At 48.1% G+C, this 11,462-nt stretch overlaps 1 protein-coding gene across 1 annotated transcript in view; it reads right to left on the bottom strand.

Moving 5' to 3' along the window:
• The window catches only part of Prickle2 (prickle homolog 2 (Drosophila)), a 305,296-nt gene that overhangs the window by 23,088 nt on the left and 270,746 nt on the right, over positions 1-11,462 (bottom strand). The window contains exon 8 of the mRNA XM_013010424.1: positions 8,043-8,939. Coding sequence (XP_012865878.1) covers positions 8,043-8,939 — 897 coding nt within the window. The remainder of the gene's footprint in view (positions 1-8,042; positions 8,940-11,462) is intronic.

Raw genomic sequence — 11,462 nt, 5'->3', positions numbered from 1 at the left:
GGAGGGAGGGAGGGAGGGAGGGAGGGAGGAAGGATGGATCATTGCCTAAGACTTGTCCTGGCAAAAAGATCAAGACCCTAAAAAAATACAGAAAGCCAAAGGACTGGGGGCAAAGGTCAATTTATATGCACTTAGTACTTAGCAAGTAGGAGGCCCTGAGTTCAATCCCCAGTACCACCAATACAGAACAAAGAACAAAACAATACAAAGTACAAAACAAAAACAAACAAAAGAAACCCAAACTGCCTAAATGCTCAATTCTGGGTGTGTAGAAACACCCACTCAATGAGTTATTCATGCAGTCACCAAAAATGATGGTAACAAAAGTCAGGAAGCAAAGCTAAGAAGACAATATACACGAATCCATTCAGAAGATAAATACTCAGTATGGTGACAACTCTGCTAGGAAAAAAATAATAATGTACCAGTCATGTACCAGAAACTAGGAAAAGCAAGAAAATATCAGCACCAAACAAATGGTGAGATTAGGGGTGTTTTTTCCTTCTTCTAACTCTTAATTTTTCCCTCCTACATTTCCTTAATTATTCATTGAAAAAACCATTCTCAATGCCATTTTCCAGTGGACAAAAGCTGTCTCGTGTCCCTTTGGGAGAGTTCCCAAATCAAATGTCCTAACAGAAATGTATACATAGTCTTGAAAAAGCCAATTTCTCCAATCAGTCTAAAGAGCATGTCAGTACCCCACGGCCCTGCTACCATCACCTCCACTCAATTTTCCAGCGTTGTCTTTCCAGTAATAAAATGAATAAAATCAGCAACCTTTTCTCTCCTGTCAGCAGTCATGGCTACTTACCCTGGGCACGGATGGTTGCACATGCCCAGGGAAGTTATAAATATGCTTCAACAGATATCAGAAACCAGGACACTGGGAAAATCGCTCTGTACCTAGAAAATGTTAGCAAGACCATGACATGTAGCACGGGTGTCCAGGCTGCTCTGGGCTTGACTCTGTCCCATTTGTCACCTGCTGTCCTCTTTGGTCACCTGCTGTCCCTCTACCAGGAACGTGACCCAGAAAGAGAAATGAAGGAGAAATGCTCCCATGACTTTCATTCTATTGATTTTTATCTGGCTCCCCTTCTGTGGCCAGGGGTGGGTAGATGCACATCTGGACCCAGCTTCTTGAAGACCACAGAGGGAGTCACTCTATGGGACCAGCTGAATGTCCTCTGGCATTTCCAAAACACTGAATGAGAGGGTAGATTTCTATTCACTTCCCCTTCCCAAACATCTCAATGATCTGAACACTCTTGTTAAGAGCACTACAGAGTCAAATCAGCCAGGGACCAGAGCTTTCTCTCCAGAAAGGCAAAGCTGATATACATAATGGGTATTCAATGTCAAATTCAGATAGTTGGGCTCCTCAGAAAAAGGAAATCAGCCCCATCATGAGCCCCATCACCTAGTTGGGTGCTGGTGACTCATGCCTAGAATTCTAGCTACTCAGGAGGTTGAGATCTGAAGATAGTGGTTCAAAGCCAGCTAGGGCAGGAAAGTCTATGAAACTCTTATCTCCAATTAAGCACCAAAAAAGGCCAGAAGTGAAGCTGTGGCTCAAGTGGTAGAGCACTAGCATTGAGCACAAAAAGCTCTGGGACAGGGTTCAGGCCCTGAGTTCAAGCACCAGGACTTGGCACTCAAAACAGAAACAACAATAACAACAATTTCTTTGTCCCAGTTGGAGCTAGGATTTGAACCCTGACAAAGTTTCTATGACTCCAATAGACAATGGCACTTGCAGAGCATTCCCAAGTACTTCTCAGAGAAGCCCTGGGGCCAAAGGATGGGACTCAAGGTGAGCAAGTTCAGACTTTCAAGTCTGTCATTCTAGGCTGAGCCACACAACTTCCCCAGGGAAAGGGATGAAGGAAGAGAACTTGAGCTCCACAGCTATACAGTTCCTATGCATGTGTGCACAGTGGCCTCCCCTCCTACCGGGCGCCAGCTGGTTAGGAGGTTTTACCCAGCTATTTAAATAAAGCATTTGGGTTTAGAAGATAGATATCCAAGCCCTGCAGAGGAACAGGAGACATACTCCATCCCCAAATTAAATATGCAACTGTTTTGCATTATGAGGATTAGAAAAAAAAAACATTGCAGACATTCTTGGTAAAGTGAACCATTCCAGCCCCTGGCTTCAGAACCTCACACTGCTGTTCCCAAATTCTTCTCTTGTCTGCCAGCAACACAAAAACTCCCTCCCGCCACCTCCCAGTGTGGTATACCTCAGCCTCTCTCGCCAACACGTGGAGGTAAGCATTGTCCACAGCAGACACTTGCCATAATACACTGTTGACTCCATCAAAGGGCAGGAAGCCCATCTGGACCTCTTTTCCAACAGCGCCTCTTCAAGTCCAGGCCAAGGACACACAAGGACACAGCCGCCAGGAGCTGCTGCTGGCCCAATTCAACAGTCACAGAGCATGCAAACCCAGAACTTTAGAAATTTCTCTTCCTCCAGCTCCCAGGCTGCTGACCCCAGGGTTCCTGCAATCCTCTGCTAGTTTCTCTCCTAAGATACTGTCTTAGGTTTTCTGTTGTTTTCCTGTTTATGGCTTGACTGCTGTAGCCTTTACCTCTTGCCCAGTCCTGGTCTATCTTCCTAAGGGCCTCCCTGCATACATCTGTCCACTTCTCTGATCACGTCCTCAGTCTCATTAGATTACGTATCATATTGTATCACTTTGCTCTCTTCTTGACCTAACATTTTAAAAGCTTCCCATGGCCCTTCAAATACCCCTGAAATGTCTCTGAACCATCTGTGCCTTGCTTTCTTTTCTAGTCTTAAAACTCACGGTGGCCACGAGGTTTTCTTTCAGTCCTTTCTACTTGCTATATCTTCCTACAGCAGGGCCTGTCCACATGCTGCTCTTGCTGTGGGAATGCCTCTTCCCTTATCCTAAGCATCAGTTTCTCAGGGTGCCCTCTCCGACTTCCTTGACTCAGCCACTGTTCCCCTTTTTATGTCTTCCTGACCTTCACTTTATGCAGATGTGAGTTTGCAATGCACAGCACTGGAGGTTAACATCCACTCCACTGAACAGTGAGACTCAAGAGGAGAAGGTCCAGGCCCTCGGGCTCAACACTGCCACATCAGCTCTGTACACAGACCTCAGTACGTACAGAAGCTAACAGCAGCCACTATTCAACGAGCACTTACAGAGTACTTGGAACCACTTGAGATTAAGTACCGGAATTCACTCAATGAATTCCCGTAGCAACCTTGCAAGGTGGGACACAGGTGTCATTCTACCTCAGTGAGGATACCCAGGCACAGAACAAATAATTTGGTCGACAAAGATCATTTAGCTACAAAACGCCAAGTCCAGCAAATAACTCCAACAGACCAACCTAAAACTGCACGCTCTTCCAATCCGCCACAAGCCATGGGGGCAGGCGCTCCCTTCATTCTTGTGGAATGAATGGAAGGATCACTGAAAAAGCAGAAGTCATCGTTCCCTTTCCCTGTCTCCACCCACCCTTGGATTCCTAGCCTGCAGCTCCTGCTGCTTGCTCATCCAACCATCCCTTGTGAACCTTGCTAATCTAGCCACACTGCCAGCCTCACCATTCCACACCAGGCATCCGTTCCCCATCTCCAGCTGTCCCAGGACTGAGGCCTCTGACGATCCCCACACTAGGCCCTATTCCACCTCTACCATATAAACATCTAGTCCTAGGGTATGACCTGACCCCTGACCTCTGCCTAGCAGCCGCAGCTTTGGTCTTCTGTCGCATCCTCAAAGCCTGGCACCACGCCTGGACAGACCATGCTGGCCTGTCTTGTCTCTCTACCACTGAGCATAGCACATAACCTCTGAGGGCTGCTCTGCCATACTGCCCGTCACCTCCCCCCCCGCCCCCCTCCCCACTTCACTGCCAGGGCCAGACAGACCTGCCAACACACCGGCTACAGTGAGGGGTCTGTGGATACTCTGAAAATGCAGCCTGTGACGATCACGCGATGAGAAGATGTGGGTCAGGACAATCAAGAATGTGGGTTTTGAGATCTACTCCATCTGGGTGAAGTCCTGGCCCCTGTGGCAACCACAGTGTGACCCTTCTACTCATCTGTGACACAGGCGTGGATGTTCACAACCTCTATAAACCTCCGTGTGCTTCATCCGTAAAACGGGTATAAGTCGGCCTTATCTAGAGGGATGTTGTGTGGTTTTGGAGGGAAGTTATAAGTGAAGGCCTCTCTGTGTGTCAGGTCATGGTCAGTGGTTTGCTCATCGTCACCAACATCATCCTTATTCTCCTCCTCATCAACAGCAGCCGCATCTTCATCTTCACCATCATGCATTGCCACACTGGTCATAGTCACAGGCTTGAAGCTACAATGCCCCCCTGCTTTCAAATGGGACCTCCCTGAGCCTCCCTTATCCTATCTGGTAAATGGGAACACAGTTGTATCTACACCTAGAGTGTGATGACAGTTAAGTACTGAGTCATGTGGGGTGCTTAGAGCTGTGCCCAGACATGACTGGCATTCAGTGTACATGTGGTACTATTTTGAAGACCATGATGACCTGGCTGGGTCTGATGCCCATCTGGGGACAGTAGGGTTAAAGAGCCTCTCGCGTCTAACACGGCATGGTGTGTGCAAGCTGCCGGAGCCTGTCTGAGTCACTGTGGTGAGTGAAGGGAAGGGATGTGCTCCCCCAGTTTTAACAACCCAGGAGGTGCCAGGGCCTGGATGGATCAGAGGCTGGCAAGCCACTGGAGCTGTCGGTTTCTCAGATCTATTGAGAAAAAAGATGGCACTTTGTGCCAGGTGAAGCACACAGACTTGTTCAGTAACATCGGGTACCAACCATGGGAGGAAAAGAGAGCCATTATCCTGAACCCTGACTCTGGCAAGGGACCAAGGTATTCTGACTAAGATGTTTGTTAGTCAGACTGTGACTCCAGGATTTAAAGGCATGTAGTTCAGAACAGAAAACTACCGAAAATTCAAAGGCAATGGTAAAGATCAACAGCAGGAAGACCAACGGTAGCTTTCCGAGTCCAATTAACAGGATATCTCTGTTGTAGGATGCGAAAGGAAATGATAAAGCAGTGCTTCAAGTATTAGCGGCCATCTTCTGGCCACAGGGCCAATCTGATTGGTCCATGGAAATACAAGAGTGTAAAATGAATTTCTCTGATTTCTCATTTCTCGAGTTCTTCTTGTTCTGCCTTTTCCCTGGATGAAAAAAAGGGGTCCCCAAGAGCATTTCAAATCTGAAGTGAAAAATCTGTCTGGAGCTGCGAGACACTGAGGGATGGACTGGCTAGATTCATTCTTCAGTGTGACAAGGCAGAGAAAGAATTAACAATAATTTTTTTTAAGGCACCAAGTAACCATTACAGAAGGACCTATGTGTGAAAGACTGCATTAATGAACTCAAATACATTTGTGGTTGGATTCTTACAAAATCCCTACAAAGGGAGAACAAATTCTCATCTGTCAAGCTCATGTGACTTGATTGAGGCCATGTGACTTCTAACTGATGCAGGGAAGATCTGAACCCAGGAGCCTGTAACTCCAAACCGGATTCCTAACCATCCACTGAGAGCTTAGATCTCCCAAAGAGACCAGTGAGAGGACTGGAGCCCCATGAGCTCTCTGTGGTCTTCAACACTGTCCAACAAGGCTGCCATTAGCCCTGAAGATGAAATGACTCTTAAATGTCATCCCATTGCTCTTTGAGATATGTGGCTAGTCCACCAGAGAGCCTTAAATGTTTGTATCACCTAATTGTAATTCATTCCATTTCAACAGCTGCATGTTGCAGACAGCACTGACTTCAGGTTTGTTTTTATCCTCCCTTGGTCTTATCAGCTAGGAGTCAGGCTGCTTTTTAAAACCCAAAGTTGAAGGGTCAGGAGGAGCTTTGTTCAGGGACCTACAGGGAATCATGAATCAAACATTCCACGATCTTTTCTGTATGAGTGGATTTTGTGTTCTTTCTTACCCTTTTCACATTCCTGATTTGAGACCCGTTCCTCCCCCCCCCCACACACACACATTCCCTTCTAAGGTAAGGTCATATAAGGCCATGAGAGTTACAATCCACTGACTGACTATCCCAGCAATGTCTGTCTACCGCATCTGTGGGAGGCCATTTAAAATGCAGATTCCCAGGCCCTGCCTCTGTGGATTTCTGCTGTTGGCAATCTACATGGGGAGGGGCAGCCATATTTTAATCGACGAGTACTGCAATGGATGATGCTAACACAGGCGATCTAGCTGTGAGAAGCTCAGTCTCAGAGCTGATGGACATAGTTACCTGCCGGCCTCTTATATAATTATAGCACATAAATCTTGGGAGAAAAACAGAGCCCGGGCTGGAAGCCAGGCAGCCATCACTCTCCATTAATTGCTCACTTCTGTGATGTTAGGAAAGATGCTTTGTCACCACAACTCTGGTTTTTTTTTTTTTTAATCTGAAACATGGGAGTGAGGATATTGTACCCTTGTCCTCTGGGACAAGAGGACACAGACGTGACAGCATCCTGGGGCCCAGAGACACCTTTCGTTTGTCTAGTCGATATGTAAATTGATTCCACATCTTTAAAAAAAATTCACATTTTTAAGTGTTCTGGAAAAACTATAATATTAGACAAGGCAGGGGTCATATTAGGTTGGCAGACTGATGTAATTAAATATAAGTATGGCTCTGTGGTCATAAGCAAAGGTTCAAATCCTTGTTCCACACCCTAAAACTTGGGTGACTTTGGGCAATCTCTGACTTGAGGAAGGTCTTCTTCCTCTTTTTTCACCTCCTCCTCCTCCTACTCCTCTTCCTCCTCCTCCTTCTCCTCCTCCTCTTCCTCCTCCTCCTCATACTTGGGCACTGGAATACTGCCTCCGATTTCACTGTTTATTTCTCAGTGTCATCAACTCTAAAGCAAGAATGACAATAGTCTACTTCCCTTACAGCACTGTGACAATTAAGCAAGCTAATAATTGTGGAACTGCTCCAAACCATGTTTGATAATGTGGTAAAAGCTGTGTGTTAGTTGAAAAAAATTAATATCCAGAATAGGTATGGTGGTGCAAACCTGTAATTCCAGCTATTGGAAAAATAGAGTCAGGAAGATCTTTGTTTAAGGTTTACCTAGGTAAAGTTGCCAAGATCCTATGTCAAAGAGACGGGCGTTGCCGGGCACCGGTGGCTCACGCCTGTAATCCTAGCTACTGAGGAGGCTGAGATCTGAGGATCTCGGTTCAAAGCCAGCCCAGGCAAGGAAAGTCCATGAGACTCTTATCTCCAATAAACCACTCAAAAACCAGAAGTGGCACTATGGCTCAAGTGGTAGAGTGCTCATCTTGAGCTGAAGAGCGTAGGGACAGCGCCCAAGCCCAGAGTTCAGGCCCCACGACCAACCACAAAGAGAGAGAGAGAGAGAAAGAGAACCCTGACATCAGGGTACAGGCAACCTTGGATGCGGAGTATCCCAAGCCACAGCTGGCTGGCTCCAGGAACTGCAAATACTGCCTTTGCCTTACAGCTGCCCCTTCTCCAGACTGATGTCTTTGGCCAGGGCAAGTTGTCTGGCTCAATGCCAAAGGTGGACCGACATGATGGTAGCACCTTTGTCTGTCACAAGAGGGAACGGACTATGCTGCAATTCAGCATCCAGAGCCCCCGTGGGACTGGCAAAAGCCAGACTCCAGACTGGACATGGCCCCTCACTTGACTCCACCTCCAGTCTGGACATGGTCCCTCACTTGACTCCGCCTCCAGTCTGGACATGGTCCCTCACTTGACTCCGCCTCCAGACTGGACATGGCCCCTCACTTGACTCCGCCTCCAGTCTGGTCTGGTCCTGCTTTTCTGCCTCCCCTTCTCCCACCTCCATCTGCTCCATACAGTATAAGCTCCTCTGACAAGGAATCCCATCAAAGACAGAAGCCATCAGAGACCCAGGTTGACCTTGCTCTACAGCCTGCTGGAGGAGGGGACACACAGCACGGACAACACTAAGATCCTGAGGACCATCGGCATCACCTAGAGGTGACCAGGACCTACCTGTTGTGTTCGACAGGGCCAGGGATTCCATGGAGCCTCTGGGGGTCTGCTCTGTGGGTGTCATGTCCTCTGTGTACTTCAAGGAGCTGATGGGGTGACGGGTCCGACACTGCTGAGCGGTTAGGCCCCCTTCCTCCTCCTCCTCCTCCTCCTCCTCTTCTTCCTCTTCCTCATACTTGGGCACTGGGATGCTGCCTCGAGTTTCGCTGAAGCTCTGATTAGACATGTCGCTGTAGCTCTCCTGGGACCTCAGCCTCCCGGGGTAGTAGTCCTCTCGGCACTCCTTGATGAAGCTGCCGCCGTGTCCCTTCATGGCCAGCGACGAGCTCCTCTTGGGGTTGCCGCTGAAGTGCTTGGCCCACATGTCGGGCTGAGCCCCGGCGCCCTGCCCGCCAGCACTGTAGGAAGTTCTGATGTTGCACTGGCTGAGGAGCTGCAGGGGACTCTGGGCCTGGTTTTGTTCCATCTTGTTCCCATAATGGTAGGGTTCATCCCTGCTCCTCCAAATGGGGTCTCGGTTGAGGCTGGGCGTCTGGCTGGACAGGCTGAGCAGGTCCATTTGTAGTGACAGGGGGTCCACGTCGGCAGACAGGCGGTTGGAACTCACCTGCAGCTGGCTGTGCTGGTTCAGCATGGCCTCCTCGGTCTTGCCCTTGTTCTTGCCGATTTTGGCACTGCGTCTGGATTCCTTGGCTCTGGCATTCTGGAAGGCCGAGTCGGAAGAGTCAGAACCGTTGGGGTCCTCTCCGGCACTGCAGGCCCGGGAGCAGAAGATCTGGCCTTGCTTTGGAAGGAATGGCCTCCCCAGGAGAGACTTCTTGCAGTGAGCACAGCAGAAACAGGTCTCAGTGGCATGCCAGTGTTGGCCATCATAGGTCATCTGACCTTGGTCGATCCCTAGAGAAACAAGACAGAGGAGAGGCTGAGGAGCCGCTCAGAGTCCTGCACTACCATGTAAAGCACAACATCTTGGTGTGGCTCAGAATGACAAGATGAATGATGTGTCAATCAATCAATGATCAGGCTCCCGCATAAATGGTGCTCACGTGCTATTTCAACTTAACCTCCCAGTCAGTTCCTTTCTAATTCACTCGTATCCAATACGTCCAGTTCAAGAATGCTGCCAACAGTAATAGGGGTTGAGAAGACCTAATCCAAAGACTGAATAATCAAAATGCCCCAAGTGCTACTACTTTGAGTGTCAACATGACACCACACACAGAAAATTCCATATAATAAAATTTTACAGGCTGGGAATGTGGCTTAGTGGTAGGGTGCTTGCCTAGCATGGCTGAGGCCCTGGGTTCGATTCCTCAGTACAGCATAAACAAAAAAAATTAAAAGCAAAAACAACCCCTAAAAAGACAAAATAAACAAATGAGTAAATGAATAAACCAATGAATGCTCTTATGTGAAAAAAAAACTGCTTCATGCAAATCTTCAGGCTATGTGCATAGGAAATTCTGTTTGGACTTGCATCCCATTCCCAAACTATCTCATGGATATACAAATATTCCAAAATCTCACAAAGAAATCCCCAACATTTGGATAGGGATACTCAACTTATAACAATATTAACATGATAAAGCACTGGTTTGCGTGTTTATCTACACCATTTGTTCACACAACTGTTTGAGGTAGAATCTAGGATTATTTCTCCTTTTTCAGCTGAAGAAAATAAAAGACACATGGAGTTAAGCAACTTGCCTAAAGGAGGATAGCCAGGAATCAGAGATACAATTTGTATCCAGAAATCCTGCCCCTAAGTACCATATTAATCCTATCACCTTCACTCCATTCTGTGTTTGCTCAGTGTGGTTATTTATGAGCTGCTCCCCTAAACATGGGTGTATTGAAGGCTTGGTCCCTGATAAGAGCAGTATTCAGAAGTAGAGGTTTTCCTTTGTAATTGAATCAGTGATAAAGGTCTCGCCTTCATTGATGAATCCACTGATAGAGTCAAAATACGAATTGAGTACAAGGAGGTGGTGGAACTGTAGAACTGGGCCCTAGCTGGAAGAAGCAGTCACTGGAGGAGGGGCCTCTAAGGGTGGGTCTCACATGGGTCATGACTCACCCATCCCCTTCCGGTTATCCATCTGCTTCCTGTCTGCCATAAGGTGAGCAAGGTCTGTTCCATCATACCCTTCCACTTTGCCACTGGCCCAGAAACAAGGGAACCTCTGAAATTATGAGCCAAAACAAATCTTTCCTCCTTTAAGACGTTCCTCTCAGGTATTTGTCACAGTGGTGAAAACTGAGTAGCACAATGCTTGTAGGCCAACTCCCTGGAGAAATCTTGTCTGCCCTAATAGGGGCCTTGGCTGCTCTCCATTCTCATCTGCTAAATTCCTCCCTTTCCTCCTACCCTCCACCTCCAGAACTAGGGATTGCATTCAAGACCCTGTGCTTGCTGGGTAATGTTGTACTACTTAAGCCATCGCTCCTGTCCATCACTTCAGATTGGGTCTTGTACTAACTTTGCTCAGGGCTAGTTATAGACTGTGATACTTTTTGTCTCTTCCTCCTGAGTAGCTGGGGCTACAGTTTAACCACTGCACCTGGCACTGTGCTTTTCTTTATAGCATCAGTACTGGGCGGCGGCGGGTTAACAGTCCATGGACACCACCTTCTGAGGAGGGGGCAGGAGGCCCAGGAATGTACCATTCTGTACTATATCAAAGAGGAAACGAAACCTTCCTCCACCCCTTTCTGGGAAGATGTTCGGGTCTTAGCTCTGCCACTTTCTAGGTGTGTGATCTGAAGGAAGTGGCTTCATCCTCCATGCCTTGGTCTCCCCAGCAGTGCCATGTGGAAGATAACCATCCTTCCTTTATAGAATTCGTGTGAGGATTAACTGAGTGTGCAAGCAGCCAGCTTTGCCTTGGGCTGCTGGTGATTAGTCTCAGCTATTCTTCCTTTGCCGTATTAGGCTAGAATCTCCCTGCCTGTGAAGGGTCACTGCCCCGATGTTCTCTAAGAGTGAGCGCTGAGGCTGGATAGCTTTCCCTCTGCAACTTTCCACTTCCTCTGCCATGTGCTAAGAGATCTGAGATCTGGGTGCAGGCTGCCTGTGGGTCCCTGAGTCCCTGACTGCATGCAGCTGCTCAGCACACTTCACATGCAGCCTCAGCCTTGCTGGCACCCTAGAGCAGGGAAGTGAGGTCCTTAGCTGACCCCTCCTCCTTCCCGCCCCCCCCCCCAACTCCTGCAAGGAAACAAACAGCTCAGGCTGCTTAAGGGCCAATTCCAGGGAGAGGGCTGATGGGGGTAGAGGGAAGAAGGGGGAGGAATGTTATTACGTGGCCCCCGGCAGGCAGCAGATCATGGTTCCCTGATAAACATCAACCATGTCAGCCCGTGCTCTGAACTGCTCCTGAACTTGGGACATCTGGAAAAGGGCTCTGCCCTCAACATCTG

Source organism: Dipodomys ordii, unplaced genomic scaffold, assembly GCF_000151885.1.
Source record: "Dipodomys ordii isolate 6190 unplaced genomic scaffold, Dord_2.0 Scaffold12, whole genome shotgun sequence".
Classification (NCBI taxonomy): Eukaryota; Metazoa; Chordata; class Mammalia; order Rodentia; family Heteromyidae; genus Dipodomys; species Dipodomys ordii.
Note: the sequence above shows the minus strand (reverse complement) of the source record. Positions and strands in the feature narration are given on the sequence as shown.